Source organism: Aedes albopictus, chromosome 2 (assembly GCF_035046485.1).
Source record: "Aedes albopictus strain Foshan chromosome 2, AalbF5, whole genome shotgun sequence".
In the NCBI taxonomy this organism is placed as follows: Eukaryota; Metazoa; Arthropoda; class Insecta; order Diptera; family Culicidae; genus Aedes; species Aedes albopictus.
Window position 1 is genome coordinate 358,911,362 of NC_085137.1, and position 27,933 is coordinate 358,939,294.

At 41.1% G+C, this 27,933-nt stretch overlaps 2 protein-coding genes across 9 annotated transcripts in view; both read left to right on the forward strand.

Annotated features, from left to right (window-relative positions):
* The window catches only part of LOC109406167 (protein grainyhead), an 827,965-nt gene that overhangs the window by 133,779 nt on the left and 666,253 nt on the right, over nt 1–27,933 (forward strand). For 7 of the 8 annotated variants that reach the window (XM_062852842.1, XM_062852845.1, XM_062852841.1 and 4 more), the window contains exons 2-3: nt 17,167–18,143; nt 26,370–27,910. In XM_062852842.1, coding sequence (XP_062708826.1) covers nt 26,601–27,910 — 1,310 coding nt within the window. In that variant the 5' untranslated portion in view covers nt 17,167–18,143; nt 26,370–26,600. Of the gene's footprint in view, nt 1–17,166; nt 18,199–26,369; nt 27,911–27,933 lie in introns of all 8 variants that reach the window. The other variant, XM_062852840.1, reaches the window with a different exon arrangement.
* LOC134286763 (uncharacterized) lies at nt 1,081–17,454 on the forward strand. Its single transcript, XM_062848433.1, has 5 exons — nt 1,081–1,459; nt 1,533–3,130; nt 3,190–3,665; nt 17,167–17,303; nt 17,354–17,454. The coding sequence occupies exons 1-5, from the start codon at nt 1,081–1,083 to the stop codon at nt 17,452–17,454; spliced, it is 2,691 nt and encodes an 896-aa protein (XP_062704417.1).

Here is a 27,933-nt window from a genome sequence, read left to right on the forward strand (position 1 = left end):
AGAATTGTTCAGAAATTCTTAAAAAAATCATGAGAGTGTTCTGAGGAACTCTGGAAGTAATTCCAAGAAAAAAAAATAGCTCGTGCCATTTTTGAAGAGATTTTCAAACATTCCCGAAGAAACCCGTGGATGAATTCTTGTAGATATGATTTTAAAACAAAAATTGCAGAAAATTTTTAAAGAAATTACTCAATTAATTTTGTTAGCGATTACAATAAAGCCTGGTCGATTTTAGTACTGACATAAAGTGCAGTTTGAATTGCTTATCACACCCCTAGCTATATAGTTCATCCTAACAGTTCATCTTTGTACACCGTTGAACGAAATGAACCGTATGTCTGTTCTATGTTACTTTTTCAACCATCCTAACTATACTCTGACGTTGATTCACTCTTTTTTGGTCTCAGACGTTGACCGCGACGGATCGTCGACATTTGGGTCCGCAGAAAATCTTACATTTTGGTCCTTCGAACCGGATCTTTTCGGCGATTTGGTAATCATGGAGGAAGAAATAGATCGGGAGGCAAACGTGGAAGTGGAGGACGAGCAGTCCACTTCAACAGAGACAATTCTGTACATCACTCAAGAAGAGCTGAATCGATTGATTGCACAGCGGAATCATGCCATGTCCCGCGTCCAAAATATCGTCAACAACATTTCGGCATTCCAAGGGGACGTATTTTCGCTGGAAACAAGGCGCGAAATGCTCAAAGACGGCTACCGAAACTACGACCAACATCAAACTATGTTGGAACAGATACTTCCCGATGAAATCCAAAGCCGCGACGAAACGGAGATGCGGTACATAGCGGGATTGAGCTCCTTCGAAAAGCTGATCAGGATCAACCACAAATCGCAACGACTTATCAATCAACGCAAGAAGCTATACTTCCCACGGCATCGGTACGGGTGAATACCACTGATCGGGCTCCAATACTCTGTCGAGCATTACTCGACTCAGGCTCACAATTTAACTTTGCCACTAAATCGTTGTTGAACCTATTGGGGGTGTCTACTGATGCCACGAGGGTCAATGTACAGGGTTTTGGTCAATGCGGACAGGCGATCCATGAGAGGGCAATGATTTGCATCACATCACGTGTGTCAAGCTATCGCCGAACAGTGCCAGTATTAGTGACGGAAACGATAACAGGATGTGTTCCACCTAAGGATATCAACACGGACCAATGGAATCTTTCGGACATCGATTTGGCGGATCCTTCGTTCCATTTAAGCAAACCTGTTGATTTGCTGCTAGGTGTGTCAACGGTCTTTGATATCATTCGGAGCGGCAATAAGCAAATTGGAGAAGAATTGCCGCACATTCAAAATACTGCATTGGGCTGGGTGGTTGGCGGAGGTCCTGCTTACATGAAAGCCAACCGAGAAGTAACGATGATCATAAATGAATCTGCAAACAACATATTGTCCCCTAGGTGGACTGAAGAGGAATCCTTGTGTGAGCAATTGCTCGACTACTCGTTCGAAGGATGGACGATTTGTAGTTCGTCTCCCACGAAAATCAAATGCAGATCATCTTGGCGATTCAGAAACATTGGCTTTAGCGAGATTCTTAAAGCTTGAAAAAAGGTTCGATGCGAATCCAGTATTGCATCAACAATACAGCAGTTTCGTATCGGAATATGTGGCTCTTGGACACATGTCAAAGCTGAGCAAAAATGATTTGGCAAGAATTAAGGAAAGTGGGCCCATTTTCTACAGTCCTCATCATCCTGTTTTGAGACCCGAGAGTACCACCACAAAGCTAAGGGTAGTTTTCAACGGGTCAGCACCATCATCCAGTGGGTTATCGCTCAATGATGTTTTGATGACTGGACCAGCCATTCAAGAGGACACGTTCAACATCCTAATCCGTTTCCGATTTCCGAAGTTTGTTTTGATAGCCGATTTGGAAAAAATGTTTAGACAAATTTTAGTCCATGAAGATGATTCCCAGTTACAACTGATTCTTTGGCAATTCTCGAGCGAAGATCCAGTTGACACGTACCGCCTCAATACTGTAACATATGGTACATGTTCAGCTCCGTATCTAGCGGCACGATGTCTCAAACAGCTGGCAGTCGAGTCCGCAGCAGCCTTTCCAGAAGCCAGTAAGGTGATTGAAATGGACTTCTACATGGACGACATGTTGACTGGCCTTGATGACGCAGAGAAGCTTATGGAGATGAAGGAAGACATTACAACGATTTTGAGTGGTGCCGGTTTCAAGCTTCACAAATGGAAGTCCAATTGTCCAACCGTGGTTGATGATAGTCAGGAGACAAATGAGGTCAAAATCCTAGGACTAAGATGGAACTCGGAATCGGATGTTTTTGGATTTCATAGCGAACTCCAGATGAATGCAAAAATAACAAAGCGTTCGGTTTTATCGGAAATACAGAAAGTGTATGACCCACTAGGCATTCTGTGTCCTGTCATTGTGCATGGAAAGCTTCTAATGCAAGATATCTGGGCTCAAAAACTTGGTTGGGATGAGTTGCTGCCAAATGCAATTGCAAGCAAGTGGAAATGGTTTTCTGCTCAAATGCCTGGCATTCAAAACATCGAGTTTCCTAGGCGAATCTCCGCTACAGAACCCTGTCCCAACAACACCATTGAGCTACATGGATTTTCGGATGCGGCAAAAAGAGCATACGGCGCGGCAATTTATGTCAGAACCGTTACAAACCATGGTGTACAAGTCAAGCTTCTGTGTTCGAAGTCACGGGTTACACCCTCAAGTGAGAAAAATACGGATGAGAACACGACTATACCTAGAATGGAGTTGAGAGCTGCAACACTGTTAGTAGAGTTGATGACGAAGGTTAAGGCAGCTACCACGGTTAAAATCCAAGGAGAGTACTATTGGACTGACTCTACGGTTACATTGGATTGGATAGCAAACCCATCCAAACGGCGGCCACAGTTCGTCACCAACAGAGTTAGCAAAATCAACGAAGTGACTTCTATCAACGATTGGTATCATGTCAGCTCCGGGGACAATCCTGCTGATCCAATTTCCAGAGGCTCTTCCGCAAAGGCGTTGATCAAAAATCGGTTATGGTGGAATGGTCCAGCTTTCCTGTCAGAATGCCAACAACCATGGAATCAAGCTCCTATTGAGCAACTGGTAACTGTGATTGATACGATGTTGTTAAAATGGAATTAAATCAATTTATTTTCACACAGGATTGTTTCATAACACGAAATGTGAGTAACGGTCGGCAAGCCGATCAAGCTGATACATCGGACTACACACTAATCGAGCGATATTCAAGCATTGGAAAATTGCAACGAGTGGTAGCTTATTGCTTGCGTTTCAAGATAAATTGTCTATCACGAAACAAATTCAATGGCTCGTTGTCAGCTGGGGAGCTTAAGGAGGCACTGAAGTGTGTCATCAAGATTAGTCAAAAAAGGCACTACAATACCGAAATCAAACTACTCACCGACAATAAAGAAATAAGTACATCTAGCTCGCTGCTGACGCTAAAGCCGTTCTTGGATCAAGAGGGACTGCTGAGAGTCGGTGGTCGCATCGCAGCAGCCGGACTAGATTACGATCAACTACATCCGGTAATTCTACCAGCGAAATGTAACGTGACCCTGCTAATCGCTATCGATACGCATTCCACTCATCTCCATGTCGGAGCTCAAGGATTGTTGTATGCTATCAGATTGAATTACTGGCCAATTCATGGAAAAAGTTTGGCACGCAAGGTGGTCCACAAATGTCTAACTTGCTTTAAAACCAGTCCAAAAACCTTGAAGCAAATAATGGGCGACATGCCAGAAGTTCGATTAAGACCTGGTAGGCCCTTTGAAACTTGCGGTGTCGATTTTGGTGGCCCGTTCTTGATCAAAGAAAACTTTGTCAGAACAAAGAAGACTCTCAAAGTCTACGTGGCGTTATTCATCTGTTTACGAACCCGTGCGGTTCATCTCGAACTGGTAAGCAGCTTGTCAAGCGCAGCATTTATTGCAGCTCTACGGAGATTCAGCAGCCAACGAGGAAGAAGTACTACAATGTTCTGTGACAATGCTACCAATTTTGTTGGGTCCAAAAACGAAATCCAGCACTTGATAGACAAGTTCAACAACACCATTGAACCGGATCTAAGAAAATACTGCGCTATGGAACAAATGGAGTGGAAATTTATACCTCCCAGGTCTCCAAATTTTGGGGGAATTTGGGAGGCTGGTATTAAGAGCGTCAAACACCACATGAAACGTGTATTGGGGTCGACATTTCCAACATATGAGGAAATGTTAACACTTCTTAAACAGATCGAGGGGTGTTTGAACTCGCGACCAATATCGCCATTATCTTCAGATGCTCACGATCCAAATCCTTTAACACCCGGACATTTTCTCGTGGGCGGTCCTATCATCGCTCTTCCCGATCAAAACTTTCTCGAAACACCTATGAATCGATTGACTAGATACGAAGAAATCCAGAAAAATCTTCAACTATTTTGGAGAAGATGGAATGTTGAATATCTCAACAATCTACAACAAAGAACAAAAAAATGGTCTACCGAACACCCAGATTTGATGGTCGGACAACTTTGCCTGGTGAAGGACGATGCCTTACCTCCCAATAGTTGGATTACGGGGCGAGTGATAAAGCTGCATCCCGGACCGGATGCGCACATCCGTGTAGCAACATTATTGACAGCCAAAGGTGAAATAAAAAGATCCATTAGTAAGCTTTGTTTGCTTCCCATCGAAGATGTTGGTGGGGGTGGAGTATGTTAGCGATTACAATAAAGCCTGGTCGATTTTAGTACTGACATAACGTGCAGTTTGAATTGCTTATCACACCCCTAGCTATATAGTTCATCCTAACAGTTCATCTTTGTACACGTTGTACACGTACACGTTGAACGAAATGAACCGTATGTCTGTTCTATGTTACTTTTTCAACCATCCTAACTATGCTCTGACGTTGATTCACTCTTTTTTGGTCTCAGACGTTGACCGCGACGGATCGTCGACATTTGGGTCCGCAGAAAATCTTACAAATTTCTAAACATACATCTCAAAGAACTACAAGAAGTGACTTTTGTGGGGAATCCTGTGGAAATAAAAAAAACCTAAATGAAATCTTTGTATAACCACTGAAGAAGTTTTTGAAACAAATAATTTTTGAAGGAACCTTTGAAAGAATACCAGGAAGAAATGGAGAACTCTCTACGTGTTTTTATAGAAGAATTTCCTAAAAAATGCCTAAGAATGCATTCTAAGTAAATGCCTGAACGAAAGTCTGAACAAATCTTAACAGAGACTTCCTGAGCAGGAGAAAAGAGCTGAAGAATACCTAACTCAGGTATGGAAATCCGAATACCTACAACCTGAATGAGGTATTAAGTAGCCCTGCATAAGAGGTAAAATACCTTAAATAATAACTGGTGTGTATTCTGTGCATAACACGTGAATAATGACATCAGGTATGGCAATACCTAAATAATAATCGGCGATTTTTCCATAATTCAGTAATACCTCAAGCAGTCCTCAACACCAAACCAATAACTCGTTGAAGTATTCTATCAATACCTACAAAATACCAAAATGAGTTATTTCCAATACCTGGGTAACCGACCAATACCTTGTCTTGGTATGATATCTGGCTTTGGTATGCTGCAGTTATGTGTCAGTTATTCGTTCCTGCTCGGGTTGTGGAGAAGCCTTTGAAGAACTTCCAGAAGAATCTATTAAGAATTTTCTTGGGGAATTGTTAAATAAATGCCTTAGAGAATCCCTGAACAAATCAAACAACACCTGAATGATTCTAACAGTAATTTTCAACAGAGTTGCTCGAGAAGTTTCTGAAATTCATACTGAAATCCTGAGAAGAACTTTTGAAAAAATCTCCGTATCTCTATGAAAGTTTTATTCTGAAATTGAATATTTTGAAGAAATATTTGGAGAAATTTCTGGAAGAATTTCAGGAGAAGTCTTATAAAAACTTGTGAAGGAAGTTCTGATAATATTCTTGGAGGAATACCCTCAGAAATGTTTGAGGATATACATGCATCGAACATTTCCTAAAAACATTACTAAAAGAACCCCAGGAAGAATTATTGGAGGAAACCCGTGGACTAGTTTCAAGATGAATCTTTTGAGAAATTTCTTCAGAAAATCCTGAAGTAGTCCCAAGGAAAATTTGTGGAGTAATTCCGCGTAGATTTTTTGAAGAAATTTTCAAAGACATACATGGATAAAAATGCATTTTAAAAGAAAACCTGTAACAATGATCGCTGAATTATTCTAGAATATCCTCCAAGAATCTGCTTTCTGTGAAAAAAAAATCCGGAGAAATTTTAATAAAACCTGAATGAAATCTTTAAGAAATCTCCGGCGGTGTCCCTGGAGGTCATCGTGGAGAAAATGAAAGGAAAGGAATGCATTTAAAATAATTCTCAGAATAGTAGTTTACGCAACAAGGTGCAGAATGAAGATTTTTACAGCACGAGTTGTACATTTATCCAACGAGGCTTGCCGAGTTGGATAATTACGACGAGTACTGTAAAATTCGAGTTCTGCACCGAATTGCGTACAACGTTTTTTGCAAGTTCATAAATTACCGCTTGAACATTTTTTTTCATAAAACTGCATACTGATGCTCATAGCCATGTTTGAGAAAATCTGATCATAGCAGGTTATACTGTGCAGTTGTCACAATTTTTCAAAACTGCATCTAGAAAGCATCAAGAAGTTGATCAAAACTGAAAACAGTGCTGTAATGGTTCATTACGCAACGCAAATCAGTGCTGTAATGAACCATTACAGCACTGTTAATTTGGTGTGGGAAAGTAGGCCTTTTCCTGTCAGATTTGCGTGAGGTAAAACAGCCTATTACGATGAGGAATTGCAAAAAAATCCTTAAAGGTTTTCTTAGGTATTCCTGTAAGAAGGACCTTCTATGGTAATTAGAAAAAAAATAGTGAAACATTAATTAATGGTGTTCTGGGAGGGTAATAATTGTTGATTGGGCACTATGCATCCCTCTCTATTGGAGCGTGCCAGTATACGAGTGCTGCAATATGAAAACCTTGAGTAAGTTCTGATTTTACCATGACAGTACTTTGTCAGAGTCGCAACAAAGATCGAAGGGACGAATGACACACACCGAAGACCGAATCAAGGTCAAGCAATGCTCAAGCCTGCTGTGAGGGTCTCTGTACGAGTTCCATTTACAATCCGTGGGATGATGCCTACAGGATCGTCATGGCCAAGATAAGAGGTGTGATGGCTCCTACAGAGAAGTCTTCAGAAATGTGTTGGATGATCATCGATGGGATTTTGCGTGCCGTGTTCATAACCTTGGCCTCCTTTCGTAGGACAGCCGGGGACTGGGGCTGGCGATGCGGAGAGGGATAGCAAAGTTTCTTAGTGTAGGTAAGTCCCCAAGTCCGAACTTGGACGAATGAGTTTTCCCAGCGGTTTAAAAGCGGCAGGGCCTGGTTCTATTGCCAAAGGCGGGGAAACCACCCGAAGATCCGTCGGCGTATAGACAAATATTGTGAAGGTGCTCGAAAAGATCATCCTCAACAGAATGTTGATTTAGACCTTCTGACCACTTGTCATTTCGACCTTCTGTCCTACTTATTTTTTTATTTCGACTTTTTGACTTTTTGACAGGCGCAGTATCATAACGTCCGAGGCCATAAAGTCCCAGGACTTTATGGCGCATTTTTCCGGGGCATAACGTCCGAACTTGCAGATACGCCACGAAGTCCAAGGAAAGAAGGCACATAGGATATTATGACGCATCCAAACTTTTGGACGCTATTTCGCAAAAAAACGCGACTTAATGTCCGGGACTGTATGGCCTCGGACGTTGTGACCCGGCCCCTTTTTGACAACCGATGTGTGGCCTGCGAGTTGCGAGCGCGTACCGTATCGTGTCACACGACGCGAGTGGTGAGTGCTTCGAAATGCGCGGTACAAGAGGCATACGCAAGACTGCCAATTGGGGACTACGAAGGTTGATGATCCGGGAAACACTCTTTCTTCCTACGGGGTTTCTTATGGGAGTATGAGTGAAAAAAAGCAAAAAATCTTCCCTCCTTCACTTTCTCACCGAAAACCGCAAACAAAATCATCACCTTCGTAGTCCCCAATATGCTCTCCACGATCAAATGGCAGCGCGCATGAGAAAGTTGAACCAGAGGAAGGTCGACACATAGGTAAATTCATAGGGTAGATAGCTGAAATAATAGACGATATGAGGAAGTAATATCTCAACTGATTCAGGTCGTTTTGGGGCCATGGTTGCTTCTGGCAGTATCTATACCGTTTCGGTCTTGCGGGTTCTCCCGAATGTCTGATTTGTGCGGGTTTAGAGGAAATGGTGGAACACGTTTTGTTCGTTTGCCCACGTTTTCGTACAATGCGTGCGCATGGTTGCCTCATGTGGGGAGGATATAACTCCGGACAATCTTGTCAAGAGGATGTGTAAAAACGAGTCAAACTCGATCCTTGTAGCTCCGACAAACCGACATGCCAGCTATAACAAACTTCCCATTTTACTTGGCAAGAGAGTCTTCTTTCAATCATTATCCCCATATGTGCGTTAGTATGGGACAAATATAAAATTCTCGCTCCAGTCGACTTTTTTGATTCCATTTAGGTCCCATATGAACTGTGCAAAATTTCAGCGCAATCGGTGAAACTATAATTTAGCGCAAGCAGAAGAGTACTGATATTGGCCATGCATCGGAAACCTGGCATCACCCTTGTTTTACTGCTAAATTCTCCCCAGTAGGAAGTTTAGGACCCGGGTTTTAACATTAGCAGCAATATCATTCCAATAATGGAACATGTGTTCAGTAATAAGGTTTCTAGTATGTTCCTTGCGTACTAGCACTTTCCAGTCTTCGAAGAGTTAGTACATACATGGATCCCTAACCCAATTTGATTTCCTTTGCATTGAGTTTAGCCTCAGATGGTGAGGTTTTTAACTATATGCAAATGGGGTAAGATGCCACTTCATGAAAACATTCAAAAATTACGTCCATCAGTTTTCGGGCATTTCCGATTCTTTTTCCGCCCTCTGTCCCGTTTTGCCTTTCTCGTTCACCTAAGTGAACTGAAAGGCTGTATGTTCACTAAAAAAAATTTTTTTCGATAGGAGGCTTGGAAGGTCAAGTCACATATACCAATCAACTCAGTTCGACGAATTGAGATGATGTCTGTATGTGTGTATGTATGTGTGTCTGTGAACAAAATAAGTTCACTCACTTTTAAGGCACTTCCCATTGGCCGATTTTTCGGATTATAGCTCGAATCGAACCGGAATTTTACCGCATTGTTTGCTATCGAAAATGGTTAGGATCGGTCAAGGCGTTCCGGAGTTATAGCCGATTTAGTGATCCGGGCCAGCATTTTTCACCCGAGCGACAGGTGTAATTTGGTTAGCAGGTGACGACCGCGACGACGGCCGCCGCAGCACACTGCACACCAAGACAACGAGAGTAGGAGAGAATGTGAGAGCAAAGGACGACGACGAAAGAGCGGCGCTAACGTGCTAGACGGCGGTTAGGTGCATTGAACGGAAGCTCCATCCCGAAATCGACTGATTTGTCCGATCATCCAGCCCAAATTGTCAAAATCGTGTTTTGGAATGACGAATCAGTACGGCAATCGTCCTGAAATCGAATCACGATCATCTCACTCGTGTGTGAGTCGACGCACGCTGCGTAAATGAACATTGGTTGCAAAGCGAAGGTAACACAGTTTCGTCAAATACAGCCATCGATAGCGTAACCAGTTCCTTGATCATTACACTCGCGAAGTTGACGTTTCCTGTGTGAGCATTCGAGCGAGCACGTTTAAGAAATTTCCGAAAAGTTAGTCGCGAGTGCAACGGGTAAGAGGAAGAAGAAGTCCTTCTCTCCCGAATGCACAGAACATGTTGCCATAATCACATTCATGCATGGATCGTTAGTGATGGATGACAACTACACGATTCGATTTTGCATAGAGAAAACTTCGATTTTTTGGATAACGGTGTTCATTTGCGTGGGCGAGCTGGCGAGTGGTAGGCGTAGCCGCGTGCAGACGTGTTTTGTTTTGCTCGTCGCGTTTCTTTCGCGTTCGCAATTTTTTTTTGTGATTCTGCTGACGGTTTGGCCGGTGCTACGCCATCCGGATAGCTTCCGCGTGTGAAAGAGTGCTTGTTTTGTGAGAATTTTAATAGTGAGGAATGGATTGATGGAATTCGAAAAAAAATAATAATTACCAAATGAATCGTGCGATAGCGGGAGTTTTCAAAGATTGTGTGTGTTTGAATGCCGCTCACGATGCCGCTGCTAAAGTAGTTCGGGTTAGGAAACGGTGCTAAAATTCGTTTCGAGAGTGTAGGAATATGCTGATTATTTCGCGTTTTCATGGCGCTACGGTGCAATGGCGCTACGCCTTCCAGTAGCTTTCCATTGTAAAGTTTTTGTAAAGCCACTATGACTGCAGTTTTGTTTCGTGTCTTTTATGTAATGTGACTATTAAACTACCGCCATACCATCAGTGATTCGCGAGGGATTACAGAATCATCCCGTGTGGCTTAACATTCATAATTTCGTGGGAGCTAAACTGACGTGTGTTCAAATGATGACTGACTGCAAGCGCAACGGTGGCGAGACGAGGAAGAGGCCTGACTGCACAATGAAGACGTTGCCATGGTGATGGCAGCGCTACCTTGGATTGCATGGATTCCGGTGAGAATGTTCTGATTACTTTTACTACAACAAAATGAACTAAATACGCGCCAGTTTCAAAGATTGTCTTTGAATCAGGAAGTGTGTTTGCATTATCATTATCCAAATGATAACGGTAATGTACACATGCGGGGCTTATTGTAAGTGAAAGTGACTTCTGAATGGACGTGTCTCTCCAGCCATTCTGAAATGGGTCTCTGAATCTGCAATAGAGCTATCACCTTCTAACTCCCGGACTAAAGCTTTTTGCAATAACATCAAAATGATATTGCAGAAAACTTTCTTCCATAATACCACTGCCGGACAGTGGGGGTTAGTTGGATTACACACACACACACACACACACACACACACACACACACACACACACACACACACACACACAACGGTGTTCATTTGCGTGGGCGAGTTGCTGTTATGCCCTACGGAGCGTTTTCGAAAAAAGACACAAGACCTCTTGAGCCCTTTTCAAATGTTGCTCCAGAAATATGTGTTTTTCAGTTTTTCGGGGTAAATCACGCCGCCCGTTGCCCGTTACGGGAAAAATGCGCCACGAAATGTAACACGCCAAGAAATAACGTGGTTTGAGTGTTGCATGCATCACGGCGTTTACTCGACGTTAGTGCTGCAGCTAATAACGCAATTAATGCACATTTGAAAGGTTTTGATTTTCGTCTCTGTTACTGTAGTCATAATTCAAATGATTACTTGAATATCTATATGATGCCTCAATATTAAATACGACGATTGTTTTCTGTTTTATTCTCTGAAACCAAGTAAAATCGTTCTCCTTGGATAGTTGGGGAAGATATTCGGAATTATAAAAAATCCACAATTGAGATTTCGATCATGCACATATAAAATTTATCCATATTGAGTGGACTTAATTTATCACTTGTGTTTTGTTGAAAGGATACTTTATGGCACGAGAAAGGCACCATCACCGCTAGGTGGATTAATTAGGGTTTTTTTTTCGTATATTCAATAAATGGAGTGTTATTCCCCTCCCCACAAAACGATGGTCGTCATATTTGAATGACCCCTAACATGGAAAGCGTAGACATCAACAACTATGCGCCTCCATGTGTGCCTCAATCTCGTTGGAAACACTTGGCTGGTAATAAAATCACCAGAAAACCTTATTTGCAAGCACGATAAACCGGAAGTTGCTAGTTTTCATTGGGAAATCAAAAGATTTTTCGCGGGTTTGGTGGCCTTGCTTCTAGAAGGATGTTCGATGTAAACATATCTTGATACCATTCACCAATAGTAATGATCAAGTCCCATTCAGGAATGATTTTATGAGTTGGGCCATTTTACCCCATCTTGGCATTTTGGGCTCTGTTCCCCTAATTATTAACTTTTTCCACAAGCATCCAATCGTTTTGCGGTCTTCGAAGGAAAGTTTCATAAATAATTTGTCTACAAGAAGCGTTGATTGATTTGAATTAAGGAGATAAGGGGCGACCTCTGGATTTTTTTTATCTGAAAGTGTAACTTTTTCCATACTAAATCCTATGCAAATTTTGAACCGATTGCGCTGAAATTTTGCACAGTTCATATGGGACCTAAATGGAATCAAAAATGTCGACTGGAGCGAGGATTTATTTTTTTCATACAAGCGTGTCCCAAACCAGTGTGCGTGCGTACTTGTTAAATTATTTTACTTATTTTGAAGTTATAATCCACAATCAATGTTTTGCGTAATAGGAAGATATTTCGTTATTAATGATGAAAAGCAATGTCACCCGCTGAAAGTTTTTGCGTTTGTAACATTTTATTTGATAACTTATCGACCATTTTGCCTTATGCAGACGAATTCCATTGAACAATCCCATTATACGGTAAATTATTTCGTTTACTGGTTAGATAGAAATAAGGGGCTGTCCATAAACCACGTGGTCATTGCTCGAGCGTGGAGCTCTAATTGCCGGCCACCGGAAGTTTTTTCTTCCCGCTATATCCAATAGCGGTGCACCAAATCACGGGAACGTGAAATTCACCACCAAGATCGCTCTCCGCACAAGCTTCAGGCACTTTCACTCACACCTTCGGCACGCTTCACGGTACCAGCTCCCACCCTTTCACAGTGCATTCACGCACGCTCGAGCGTTTGACGATCGACCGACGGGTTGATTATTGCCAACTCTTTGGCCACTACCGCAGATACGGTTCGGATAGAGAGAGGAATTCGGTTGATGGGGTTTGCACTGCACTACTTGATTTTATTGCGCGAGGACGGGATGAAATGATAGAGAACGCGACCGATCGTTTTAATTGTCTATTTTGAACTGCTATTGCTTGGTTGGGTCTGGTGTTGGGTTACAATTCAATTCAAAGTGTTCTTCTTCATGGATGGGTTTAACAGGGTACAGTGTTGTGTGTAGGTTTGGTGACGGGTACAATTCATTGGTGTGTTGTGGTTAACTTAAGGATTACTTAATTCTAGGTACTATTTACAAATTAAAAACTATTTACAATTTCAATATTTACAGAATTCAAATATTTACAAATTTACATTATGATCAGCGTACTGATCAGTCATTTTTCACTGTTGAAAATGCTTTGACATCCATGTGCACAACAGAACACGTGCTCGATGAACAAATTGAGATTTGAAATTATGAAAAGAAATCCACGTACTCCGGTGAGACTCGAACTCACGACTCCCAATTCGCTAGACGGGCGCTTCTATTCCTTCAAGCTACGGAGTCACTCGACTATCTCCGTCGCCAGCAGGCCTAGAACTGAACTCGATTCCACAATCGCACATGGTTATCTTCTTTTCACAATCCAAACCCCCTTCGGATGGGATTAGATCAATTTTTCATAATTTCAAATCTCAATTTGTTCATCGAGCACGTGTTCTGTTGTGCACATGGATGTCAAAGCATTTTCAACAGTGTAATTTCCCACATGGCTTGGTCAGCCAAAGCAAAATCAAGAAATTGACAGTCATTTTTTCCTACATTTTAGACCCCTCCCCCCCCCCACCGTGGTCTTGCGTGGTTTCAGGCTGACCCCCCCGGGGTGACCACGTGGTATTTTTATATGCGATTTTTTTTGTGGCAAAATATTATGTTTTCAGTTCAAAACCGAATTAGCGACATTTTTTCTTTGACTTCCGCTGCTTTTGCCTTGCGTTAAACACAATGTCGGAAGTGGGGCGCTGTATTGTACACCTGGTGCTCTATTCAGCGCCCCACTTCCGACGTTGTGTTTAACGCAAGGCAAAAGCAGCGGAAGTCAAAGAAAAAATGTCGCTAATTCGGTTTTGAACTGACAACATAATACATAAAAAATAACAACAATACAGTAACAGCATAGTGTGTCATTGTGCTTGCCACACAAAATACGCATTTATGCAAGGCAAACAAAGAATGCAATGCACTTCTATTAATAACAAAAATACTAGTTTGGAGACATGACAAATTCCTGCGGCCAAAGAAAAAAATACATCTTAAATTTCACCGTAAGAAAATAGCTGGAATTTTTACAAGGATGACAGACAGCCTCAAAGAAAGGAGGCAGCTTTTGTAAAATGTAAACAAGAGATCTGCAAAACGATAAACATTCAATAAATGATCTGTAAAGATTTAGTCTGATTTGGTGTTAGCTGGAGATATTCAGTAGTATCATAATAGTTGGGTAGTCTTTATCATCAATAAAATCACCCGAATTTTTCCTTTCCTGAATCTATGTATTCATATTATTTTGTTTCTGATAGAAGAGAAATATGTGACATAGAATTTTAGGTAAACTGGACCTTGTACCTGATCTGACCTTGTGAACATGTATATAAATTAGCTGGCATTATGCAACTTTCAAGTATTCTTAAGAAAAAAGCGGAAAGGTATGCAAAATTAAAGTAAAAGTTTCTCTGAATTTCTCATTGATCTGTATTTTGTACAATACTTAAAAAAAACTCGCTTTTTGTACTCTGCATTAGCGTGGTCAATGCTCGACCTTTCCATATGTTATTTTGTTTTCCTTAAGATAACAAAGGTGGTTTGTTTGTACGGACTTTAAATGGACATCACAATGTTTCATGCTGTGAACAGGAAAAATCAACTTAGTCAGTCGAATAAAAACTGATTTTATGCTATTGGAACAGACAGGAAAAGCCCTTCGTGGCTTTTCGTGGTCTTTTGGCAGACACCCCCCCCCTCCCCCCCAGTGACCACGTGGTTTATGGATGGCCCCTAAGAGTGCATGTGATGTTTAAATCGATCAGCTAGAAATGTTTTTGCTGTTTCATGACATCTTCTTCGTGAATTCTTCGAGAAAACTGATCTTAAGAAGAAGTTTTTCTTATGAAATTTCGACATAAGTAAAAGTTCAGATTTCTATAAAAGATTCTAATGATATTATTTCAAAAGACAACTTATCGAATAGTTTTACGCAATATAAAAAATACTTCGCAACATGGAATCGAACAATGGATGTCGTGATCGCAGAACGCGTGCTTTACTCACGCGGCCATCGACGCTTCGGAATTTGGGGTGGTTGGAGTAAGAAGTTTAGTTTTTCGGGAATAACGTTTTATAAGATATCTTATGATTTTCATAAAAGCCTTCTTATGAGATTTTTCACAAGAACGCTCTAATGAATTTCTTAAGAAATTTTTGCCTCAGTGTAGCATTTCATTACCTGGACCTCCCTGTTCAATTGTCTGTTGAGCAGATTACATCCCCCATAGTTTAGAAGGGGAAAACACATCAAAACCGCGCCACATTTGCCAGTGCTGTTAAATGTCATGAATTCCACGTGACGTTGACATTTGAGCATTGTTTATATTATGTCCTGGACATGCAATTTTATCCGTTGACATCCATTTTGGGGACCTTTCCAAAACGACCAATTCCCTTCACTCTCTAGCATAGCTTAAATTTCATTTACAAAATATTAACCAAAGTCGTTTGCGATATAGCGAATGGTGCATTGTATTATGGGTTATCTGATGTTAGAGTGTTGGTTTACGAATTACTCAAATTATTGCCATGTTTTTATATAGGGTCTTATTCCATTTGGGCAGGTGTACCTATTTTTTGCACTTGCCGCTATAACTAAGTCAATTTCAAATCGACTGATTTGAATTTTTGTATTGAGTTAGATAATGCCCGTGCCTAACTCTGTACAAAAATTCAAATCAATCGGTTTGAAATTGACTTAGTTATAGCGTCAAGTGCCCAAAATAGGTACACCTGCCCAAATGGTGCAAGACCCTACCAGGTGAGTGAAGAGTTTTTTTCTGTCAAAAGTTTCCATTTTATTCTCATTGAAGGCACATTTGAATCACGCTTTGTCCATTTAGCCTCTTCACGTGATCCGATGCCATTCGAGCCGACCGCTGCGCCACTATTCTTTTTGGAGGTCTTTCAGCATGACTTCTCCCAATTTGTGGGGGTGAGCCAGCCAATTTAAATAAATAGCAAATAATTCTCCCAATCCCATGTTAAAGTGCTGCTCCAATTGACGGAGAACTAAATAATAAAATCAGGATTTCGACTGTTCGTCGTTCGATGTGTGTTCGACCAGTCGCAGCCAATAATAATAATCGGAAAGTGTCGCGTGGGCGAACCCGAAAAATTTACGTTTGCTCCGGTAAATGCCTTAGTTTATGGTCTGTCGGAATTATTGGTACGCAGCGCACAGAGAGGGAAATATCAGCGAACTGTTCCGTTTCGGTGGATTTTATTGTACACAGTCATCACATTTGACTTCATGCTGATTAACTTGTCTTTTTCCGAACGGATCAATGACGGTGGGGTGTTGAATGGTTCGAATTTCAATTTTATGCCGGGGAAGTTCACCAGAGGCGGTAGCTTTATTGCAATATGCAATTTTGGCTTACAGTTTTGAATGAAACTTTACTGCCATGGAATGACAATGTACGACCGTGAACAGAAATCGAGGTGATGAAATCAACAGCGGTTGATATGAATGTGCTCTAAAGTAGTGATTTGGATTAACCTTCTAATTAATACGATTCTTCCTACAATTTTTCGCCGCGCAATAAATCCTACAAACAGACAAACATCAAATCCATCATTTTCCGCCGGCCGTTTATTATGTATCTCATTCGACAAGGACTAGGCCGGCCGCCTTCCAAACGGACTGTCACTGCTGCTGAGGCTGCTACGGCCACCGAGAGAATGATAGCTCCGCGGGTTACAATTAGCATTTGTAATTTATTCACTATGTCTCACAACACCTATCAAACGCGTGGACAGCAGCAGCCTAGGTTCAACACAGTTACTGTATGTACTAGACGACGTTGCTGGAATGCTCTTTGATTGCTAGTAAACTGTTTGCATATGTTCGGAACGAAGCGAAACACAGAATAATATATTTTTCGCAACCAGTGCAACTCTAAATTATAATTTAATATTCATCGACAATCTAACTAACCTACCGGCATATTCTCCTCTCTGTGTCTCTTCCGCAGTGACCTTCCCGACCCCGTCGTCGTCCACCGCACCAGGCAGGACACACAAAGACTGAGACCCCCACACGAAGCTCCCATAGCAGCTCCTCGAGCCCCGTCGTCGTCGTCGTCGTCGTCATCGGATGGAAAAAAGCACCGTTCGAAAACAAGGGAATTAATATGCAAAAGCCGATGGAATTAATGGCAGCCCCGTCGACGGCCCCAAACAGCACCACCGGTAGCACTAGCAGCAGCCCCAACAGCAACAGCAGCAGCAGCAGCAGCAATATCCAAGCCGGCAACTGCTAGAAGGCTCGGATTTGTATGATGAATGAACGAATGATTGTGAAAAATAATAATTGCCAATGAATAGCTGAGGCGCCAATCGCGTACCACGACTGACAGAATTTTTGAATGACAGGGCTTCCACTAGTGACGTTCTTTTAGAGTAGGAACATATTTTTTTTATTCAGTTTTAACAAAGTGCTTAAGTGTTTTAAAAAGAAGAGAGAATTTCAACCAAGTGTGATATTAAGTGGAAATACTGCGAGGGGCGAAATATTTGAGATTCTTGCTGCTGGTATTTTTTTTTATAATTATCCTTAAGTCCATAACGACATCCGTCCACCTTCCAAGTGCCATAACGAAGTTAAGTGCAGCGCCATAGTAGTAGTATTAAAGAAACCAGTTAAGCCTTCGAATCGAATGAATGAAAAGTGAATAATCATAAATTTGGTCGACGCAGAAAAAAAAGAAAAGAAAAAAGCCATCAAACCAACCAAGAAGAAGTCAAAAGTACATACATATGAATTGTACACACGGTGAAGAAAAGATAAAAAATTGATAACAATTTAGCAGGCGTGTAAATTGAATGTCCGCTCCGACCGATGACAGTTTTATACACACTAAAGTGCGCAAGTGTTTCAAGTAGCAGCAACTCAAAAACGGCAGCCGCAGAAGAATAACGAGTGGAAGAAGAAGAAACCGTCAAGAAAAAAGTAAGCAGAAGTTGTCAATTTGTTAAAGAGAAAAGAAGCACGGCATCTACTTGTGGTGAGAAAGAGAGGCAAAATCACCGACAACCGTTAAGTGTGCGAAATGCAGGGAGTGCTCATTAAGTGATTATGTAAAGAGAAAGAAAAAAAAAACGGTTTTGTCCAAGTGTGTGATGAGTTTTGCCGACCCACCTCCCCAACCAAACCAACAACCCGCTGAAGAGGGATTTCTGAAGAACGAAAAAAAAACGACGAAAAAAGATTAAATTCATCTGATGCCAACATTCGCCTCACCGCCCCATGCTTTGGGATTCAGAGAGTGTGCGACTTCGAGATAAATTGATGGGACTCTACCCACCTACCTAGTGAAATTGGAGGCGTTAGCGTGCGTTGTGGGGAAAATTGGTGTTGCTGCTACTTTGGAGCAGATAAGTCGTGGATGGGACGTATGCACCATAGGAAATAATGCTACTACCTGGAATATTAGAAAGTGAATCGATTACATCGTGGGTCAAATCTTATTTTGGAGTTTGCATTTCTTTGAATTTCTGGAAATGTTTCACGCATTAAGTATTTGTTAAATACTCGTGTAAATTCTTCCAGGTTAAAAAAAAACTTTATCCCTAGAATTTTTTTTTTCTAAAAATTCTCAAATAACTTATTTGTACTTCTTTTGGTAGTTGCTGATTTTCTACGAGGACATTTACGATTAGTTAACAAAAATTTATCCCGAAAGAGATTTTTTCTCAAAATTTATTTTGGAATTTCTCTGTAAATTTTTTTCACCAACACTTTCAGAATTACCAGGATTTTCATTGAGAATTCCTCTGGGAATTCCTCTAAAAAATCATCTATGAATTCAACCAGGAATACTTTTGGAAGACCTTCCAGAATTGCTCTTTGAATTCCTCCAGGATTTCCTCTATAATTTTTTCCAGAAATGGCTCTGAGAATTTCTCCAAGAATTCCTACAGGATATTTCTTCTGAGAAACTCCACTAGGGATTTCCTTAGGAAATCCTCTGAAAATCCCTCCAGAAATTCTTCTAGACAATCTTCCAGGAATTTTGCTGGAAGTAATTTCTTTTTAAATTTCTTCGGGTATGCCTCTGGAAATTCCCCTTGAAATTCGTCCACGAATTTCTATGAGAATTCCTAAAGAAGAATTTCACCAAGAATTCCTATGTGAATTTCCCCAGGAATTCCTCTGACAATTTCTCTTGAAATTTCTCTGAGAATTACTCCGGGAATTCCTCCAAGAGTTCTTCTAAGAATTCTATGGGGACTTCTCCAGGAATTCCTATGTGCATTTCTCAAGGAATTCCTCTGAAAATTTCTCAAGGAATTCCTATGGAATTCCACTGTTGAGAACTCCTTCAGGAATTTCACTGAGAATTCCTCTAGGAAATCCTCTGACAAATCTTCCAGGAATTCTCAGATTCTCAGAAGAATTCCTGGACGAATCCTCAGATGAATATCTGGAGGAATTCTCAGATGAATTTCTGGTGGAATTCTCACAAAAAATCCTGGAGGAATTCTCACAAAAAATCCTTCAGGAATTTTCAGTAGAATTTCTAGAGGAATTCTCAGAAAAAATCCTCGAAAATTCTCAGAAGATATTCTGAAGATATTCTCAGAAAAGTTCCTGGACGACATCTCAAAAAAAATCCGAAGGAATTCTTGAAGAAATTCTTAGAGAAATTCATGGAGAAAATTACAGAGGAGAAATACCCAGCAAAATTCCTAGAAGATCTTTCAGAATCTTCTTGAATTCATAGAGAATTTTTTGAAAGAATATCCAGAGGAATTACTGGATAAATTTTCAGAGGAATTCCTAGAGAAATTTACAAAGAAGCCCTGGAGAAGTTCACATAAGAATTCCTAAAAGAATTATCAGAGTGATTCCAGGAGGAATTCTTGAAGGAATTTCAAGAGGAATTCTCAAAGGAGCTTCTGTAAGAATTCTCAGAGGAATTCTTGGAGGAATTCACAGACAAATTTCTGAAGGAATTCTCCTAAGAATTCCGGGATGAATTCTCAGAGAAATTCCTGGAGAAATTCTTGGAGGAATTCTTAGTGGAATTAAAATTGGAATTACCAGAGTCATACCTGAAGAAATTAACAGAAAAGTTGCTTAAAGAAAAGTTCTTGGAAGATTGCTTAGAAAAATTTAAGAATGAATTTTCAGAACTTCTGGTGGAATTTCCAGAGGAGTTGCTTGATATATTCTCAGATTATTTCCTGGAGGAATTCACATAACAATTCCTGAAGAAATTCCTGGTGGAATTCTTAGAGAAATTATTGGAAAAATTCTCAGAGGAATTTTCAGAAGAATTCCTGGAGGAATTCTCAGAAGAATTTCTGGAGAAGCTCTCAGAATATATCTGTGAGGGGTTCTCAAGTAATTTCTGTAGAAATTAACATAAAAATTATCAAAAGTATTTCTGGAAAATTCCTGGACAAATTCTTTGAGTAATTTACAAAGGGAATCCCGAAGGAATTCCCTTCGTCGTGGAATTCCTCTGAGAATTCTTCTGGAAATTTCACTAAAAATTCCTCCAGGAATTCTTCTAAAAATTCTGTCAGGAATTCTTCCGAGAATTCATCCAGGAGTTCTTCTAAGAATTCTTCCAGGAATTCTTCTGAGAATTCCTCCAGGAATTCTCCTGAGAATTCCTCCAGGAATTCTCCTGAGAATTCCTCCAGGATTTCTCCTTAGAATTCCTCCAAGAATTCTCCTGAGAATTCCTCCAGGAATTCTTCTGAGAATTCCTCTTGGAATTCTCCTGAGAATTCCTCCGGGAATTCTCCTGAGAATTCCTCCGGGATTTCTGCTGAGAATTGCTTCAGGAGTTCTTCTGAGATTTCCTCCAGGAATTCTCCTGAAAATTCCTCCAGGAATTCTTCTGAGAATTCCTCCAGGAATTCTTCTGAGAATTCCTCCAGGAATACTTCTGAGAATTCCTCCAGGAATTCTTCTGAGAATTCCTCCAGAAATTCTTCAGAGAATTCCTCCAGAAATTCTTCAGAGAATTCCTCCAGAAATTCTTCAGAGAATTCCTCCAGGAATTCTTCTGAGAATTCCTCCAGGAATTCTTCTGAGAATTCCTCCAGGAATTCTTCTGAGAATTCCTCCAGGAATTCTTCTGAGAATTCCTCCAGGAATTCTTCTGAGAATTCTTCCAGGAATTCTTCTGAGAATTCCTCCAGGAATTCTTCTGAGAATTCCTCCAGGAATTGTTCTGAGAATTCCTCCAGGAATGCTTCTGAGAATTCCTCCAGGAATTCTTCTGAGAATTCCTCCAGGAATTCTTCTGAGAGTTCCTGTATTAATTCTTCTGAGAATTCCTACAGGAAATCTTACGAAAATTCCTACAGGAATTTTTCTGAGAATTCCTCCAGGAACTCTTCTGCGAATGCCTCCAGGAATTCTTCTTGGAACAACTCCAGGATTTTTTCTGGGAATTTATTTAGGAATTTTTCTAGGAATTCCTCCAGAATTTTTTTTAGAAATTCCTTCTGGGATGCTTCTGGGAATTCCTCCAGGAATTCTGCTGAGAATTCGTGCAGAATGTTTGCTGTGCATTACTTCAGGAATTCTATTGGGAGTACCTCCGGGAATTCTTCTGAATATTCCTCCAGGGATTCTTACGAGAATTCCTCCAAGAATTTTTCAGAGAATTCCTCCAGGAATTCTGCGAATACCTTCTTGGAACAGCTCCAGAATTTTTTCTGGGAATTTCTTTAGGAATTCTTCTAGGAATTCCTCTAGAATTTTTTTTTTAGAAATTCCTCCAGGGATTCTTCTAAGAATTCCTCCAGGAATTCTTCTTGGAATTCCTCCGGACATTGTTCCGGAGATTCCTCCAGAATTCCCCAGGAAATCTTCAGAGATTCCCTCCAGGAATTCTTTTGAGAATTCTTCCAGGAATTCGTCTGTGAATTTCTTAAGGAGTTCTTCAAAAAAATCCTCAAGGAATTCTTCTGAGAATTCCTCCAGGAGTTCTTCTGAGAATTCCTTCCGGAATTCTTCGGAGAATTCATCCAGAATTTTTCTGTGATTAACATTAGGAATTCTTCTGGGAATACCTCCTGGAATTCTTCTGGAAATACTTCCAGGAATTCTTCTGAGAATTCGTCCAGAAATTTTTCTGTGAATTACTTTAGGAATTCTTCCGGTTATACCTCCAGGAATTCTTCTGGGAATTCCTCCAGATTTTTTTTTGAAAATTCCTCAAGGAACTCTTCTGATAATTCCTCCAGGAATTCTCCTGAGAGTTCCTCCAGGAATTCTTCTGATAATTCCTCCAGGAATTCTTCTGAGAATTTCTCAAGGAATTCTTCTGAGAATTCCTCCAAGAATTCTTCTGAGAATTCGTCCAGGAATTCTTTTGCGAATTCCTCCAGGAATTTTTCTGAAAATACTTCCAGGAACTCTTCTGGGAATCCCTCCAGGTAAACTGTGGGAATTTTATCAGGATTTTTTTTGATTTCCTCCATGAGTTCTTCTGGGTATTACTTCAGGAATTCTCCTGGAAATTTCGCCAAAAATTCTTCTGGAGTTCTTCTGATAATTTCTCTAGAAATTCTCTTTCGGATTCCTCCAGCAATTATCCTGGGAATTCTTCCTGGAATTCCAGTTAGAATTCCATCCTTAATTCAAATTAGTGTAATCAGTTTCGTGCCTTTTAATTCCGCCCTATGTTGCTTATCCTTTGACAGATACGCGTATGTCGACTACCACTTGTAATCTTCCTCAGTGTCAGTTATCCACTGTCTGTCAAAGGATAAGCAACATAGGGTGGAATTTAAATGGTACGAAACTGATTACACTAATTCGAAGAGGGTATTCTGCTTAGAGGGTTCGAATGGTCGGTACAAGAAAAAAAACTACAATTAAGTTAATAATGCCTCTAGAGGGATTTCTGTGTGAATTTATCTCTGAATTTTTTATGAATTTATCTTGGAATTTCTACAGATTTTTTTCTGAGAATTCCTCAAAAAAAAAGGTTATTCAACCAGGAATTTCTCTAGAAGATATTCCAGAAATTCCTCTGGGAATTAGTCCGAGGTTTCCTCTGTTGGCTCTTTCAGGAAATTCTCTTAGTTTTCCTTCAAGAATGCATTCAGAAATTCTTCTGGACAATTTTCAACGAATACTTCTTGGAAAACCTCCAAGAATACCTCTGGGAATTTCTGAGAAAATTGCTCTGGAAATATCTCCAGGAAATTTTCCATGAATTTCTCTGTAAAATCCCCCAGGAATTCCAGAAATTATTCTTCTGAGATTTCCTCCTGATGAATCCTCCTGGAATTCCTATGTAACTTCCTCCAAGAATTCCACTGTAAATTTCCAATCCATGCAGTTTTCTGTGAATTGCTCAAAAAATCCTCTAGCAGTTCATCCAACAACTCCTCTGGAAGATCTTCCAGGAATTCTTCTGCGAATTCCTCCGAGGTTTCCTCTACAAATTCCTGCAGGAATTCCTCTGGGAATTTATCAATGCTTTCCTCTGGAAATTCCTCCGAAAATTCCGCTGGGAATCCAACCAGAAATTCTTTTGGGAGATCTTCCAGGAATTCTCCTGGGAATTTCTTCGAAATTTCTTCTGTGAGTTCCTCCAGAAAGTTCTCTGAGAATTCCTTCAGAAATTCGTTTGAGAATTTCTCTGGAATTCCCACGAGATTTTCTTCAGCAATTACTCTAGGAATTTCTCTGGAATTTATCCATTAATCCCACCGTGAATTTCTCAATCAATTTCTCTGGGAATTTCTCAGGAGTTCCTCTAGGAATTCCGTCAAAATATGGAAGTTCATTCAGCAGTTCCTTTGGAAGTTCATTCAGCAGTTCCTTTGGAAGTTATTCCAGAAATACATCAGAGATTTCTTTCAGGAATGTCTCCAGGAAAAACATATGAGACTTCCTTCACGAATTCAACTAGGAGTTTCTCATGGAATTTCTCAAGAAAATCTCCCAGGAGTATTCTTGAGAATCGCTTCATGAATACCTGTGGGAATTACTCCTGACATTCCTCTGGAAATTTCTCCATAAATTCCTCTGGGAATTGCTCTAGAAATTCCTCTGGGAGCTTTTCCATGAATTTCATTGGGAATTTGTTAAGGAATTTCTACAGGACTTTCTCTAGGAATTCCTCCGGGAAATCCTCCATTAAATCATCTGTAAATTACTGCAGATTTTCCTTTTGAAAGCTTTCCAAGATTTAACTTAATGGAGTTCCTCTGCATTTTCTCCAGTTATTTCTCTGGGAATTTCTCAAGGAATTCCACTTTGAATTCCTCCAGGAATGCCCTTGAATTTTCATCCGGAAGTTGCGTTGAGAATTATTTTAGCAATTCTTCTGGGAGTTCTTGGAATTTCTTTTAAATTCCTCCAAGATTTTATCTGGGTGTTCTTCCAAGAATATCCCTGGACATTTTTTTCAGGGTATTCCTCTAGGCATTCCTATAGGACTTCCTCTGTGTGCTGCTTACTGTACTCCTCCAGGGATTCCTCAAAGATTATTTTTCTGAAGTTCCTCAGGAAATTCTTTCAATAGTTTAGCTGGAAAATCCCTCAGCAGCTCCTCCGGGCACTCACCCAGGAATTCCTGCAGGAACTCCTCCGGGAGTTATTCTGGGATTTTTTCCAGAAATTGCGTTCGGAAGTCCTTCGGGAGGTTCTCCAGGAATTCTTTCAGGAATTCCTGCAAGACTTCCTCTTGACATTCCTTGGGGAATTCCTATAAAAGATCTACAGGGAATTTCTCTGAAAACAAATTCGGAAATTCTACAAGAAATTCCTCGGACAATTTGGAAACGTTCCCGAGAATTCCTAAAAATATCTTCGAGTAGTTCTCCGGAAATCTTCGGTTTTTTTTTCCTGGAATTGTTCTGACATTATTTTATGGATTTCCTCTGGAAGTTTCTATGGGTTATGTTTCTCGATTTGCTCCACATCTTTTTTTTTTTATTTCTCTACTGACTTTCGAAATAATTCAGTAACGATAATGTAGGTATTTAAAGATATCCCTGGAAGATAAATCAGAAGCATCTTCAATGATTTTTATGATGCAGCTGTATCGGAGAAATCAACCCGAATCTTCTGCATTTATAATCTAGAAATCATTCTGCAATGCTATAGATTGCTTCATGAATTTATTTGGAAAAAAATCTAAGCAGGTTAAAAAAAAATAGTTCTAGTGCGGCTTTACACACTTGGTAATACCACTCGCACGACCACAAAGTCCAACAAAACGATTATTGCTGGGATCCAAATCTATAACTTGTTGAATTTGGCAGCCTTTTATATGTAAGTTTGATTGTTACTGTTTGTGAGTCTTTAGGAATCCTAACCATTAGGACTAACACGCCGAGGACCTGGGATCGAATCCCACTGCCGACAAACTCACAAAGTGAGTTCTAGTAGTAACTCAGGTTTTCTACTAAAAATTTATCTGATGATCCGAAAGATCATCTTTAACAATTTGATATTGCTAAGAAAACATTTTTTTCGATGTTGATTCATTGCTTCGTCAAAGCCTATATCAATATATTGTACCGACTTATTTCAATAAATAATTGCAAAAGTTTGTATATTTGAGAAATATAAGTAGAGCTTCTTGATTTTCACCATTGATGCATACGGTCGCCACCTCTTTTGGGTATCTTACTCACGGGTAGATGTTGTTTTAATCATCATTTTTATCCATCCCCCCGCAATGCACACTTGTAGATCGCGAATGAATGACACTCTTTGGTGGTTGCCTGGTTTGCCTCACGCGAACGACCAAGCATTTGAACACAATCTCTAAATTGCAACCTCCATCCACCGCTAGTAGCAGCAGCAGCAGTAGCAGCATCACCAGGGACATTACTACCAGGAGGCTGCAAAGTGGCCTACAGCCAGAGAAGTAGCAAGGCTCAGTCGTAAAAGGCTAATAACCTCGATTGACACTCTTTGCGCTTGATCACCGTTGTCGTCGTCGATGATGACGACGACGACGTTGGCTTTACAGCATTAATCATAAAACAAGCGCTCAACGTGCTAACAACGATGTGGTCGTTGGGCTGTTTGTCCACTGGGGGCTAGCCTGTCAATGACAACGATTTATGTTCGAATTTATTAAAGGATGGATATTCGTTTCGCACTCTCTGAATTGGCGTGAATAAAGCATGGCGTTTAATTGAGGTGTGTGTGATTTTGTGAATGATGACTATTATTGGCTTCCAGGTCCAGCTATGTAAGCAGAGACGTGTAATTAATCAAGAGCAAAGCAACGAATCCGTCCAGGGGTTGTGAGATTTAGAAGATAAAGCATGTGATACAAGTCGTCTTTACAACGAGGAATAATACTCAACAGTGCTTCCAGCAGTTTTACACAGTATTAGACTAGAGTAGAAAATAAAGTGCAATTTATCTCATAGAGGCCAACGAATCTGCGGGTGAAAGTTTTGAACGAAAATGTCTTCCTCCCCTGAGATGCAACAACAACACCATCATCACCAACAGCCACAACAGGCACACAGCGAGATTAAATCGAATCCACCCACGCCCCCACCGGAGCTGGCGACGATGACTAATGTCAGCGTGCTAGATCTGCACAAAGACTACGCTGGAGATGTGGGTCAAACGAAAGTTTACGACAAGGAAACGAACACGGTGTACCTGTACGCCAACCCAGGCCATAAGATCAATACTACGGTAGCTGGTATTCAGTCTCCGCAGCAGCTGACCACGATCGTCCAAGCAGGTCATCCTCATCAGTTGGCCTCCCCCGATCATGATCATACAGAACAGAACTTGTTGCACTCGAGATTAATCCAAGAACAGCAGCAACATCACCAACAGCAACATCAACAGCATGCTCATCAATCGCACGAAGAGGATCAACACGTACAGCGACTCTCGCCAGGGGACCACGTAATTGATGGAAGATTAATACCGTCCGGTCTGAACGGCGATGTTCACCACCAGCAGCAACAGCAACAACATCAGTCACTGGCCCGTCTCTCGCCGGACGACGATCAATCAGTGCGTATGCTGGACAACGCACACATCCAACGCCTCTTGGGCAACCAGCAGATCATCAGTCGCGAGATCATCAACGGCGAGCATCACATCATCACGCGCAACGAGAACGGCGAAACGATTCTGACTAGGATCGTGAATGCTCCGGCCACAACCACCGATCAATTAATCAACAAACTCCCAACCGACCCCAATGCCATTTACAGCAGCCATCACGGAGACGGTGGTCCGTCAACCCCGACCGCCGATCAGCTCCCAACTACTGTCCTCCAGTACGAGAAGGAAAACGACGACAAACAGCATCATCACCAGCACCAACAGCCGCAAATCTACGGCAATCCGGCAAACGACCCCGCCCCGGATCAAGCGGCCGCCATCAATCAATCCAAGCAGATCGTGTACACCGTTGGTGGCGAGCCGAAAAACGTTATTTACGGTGACCCCAAGGCTGCCATACCGCACTTTGAACCGATGGGACAGCAGGACCCGAACGAGCAGAGCGGCAAGGCAGCACCCCAGATTGATTACGTCTACAACGACGGTAACAAAACGGTCATCTACACGGACCAGAAGGGGCTGGAGAGTTTGTACGCCAACAATGAGCTGGGACTGATGGATGGCACCCAGATCGTGGTCCAGGGCAATCTGCAGTACACGCCCCAGCAAGGGCCGGATGGAACCACAGTGTATGTGGTGGCTTCCGATATGCATCACCAGGAGGACGTCGGGCAGCAGATTCAAAGGTGAGTTTGGATTTTGATTATTT

Bases quoted from the DNA above. Each gene is read 5' to 3' on its own strand.
- LOC134286763 (XM_062848433.1), top strand. From the start codon at position 1,081: ATGATTTGCATCACATCACGTGTGTCAAGCTATCGCCGAACAGTGCCA. The intron at 3,131-3,189 runs GTAACTGTGATT...ATTTTCACACAG, and splicing joins AAGCTCCTATTGAGCAACTG to GATTGTTTCATAACACGAAA. The intron at 3,666-17,166 runs GTATGCTATCAG...TCTCTTCCGCAG, and splicing joins GTCGGAGCTCAAGGATTGTT to TGACCTTCCCGACCCCGTCG.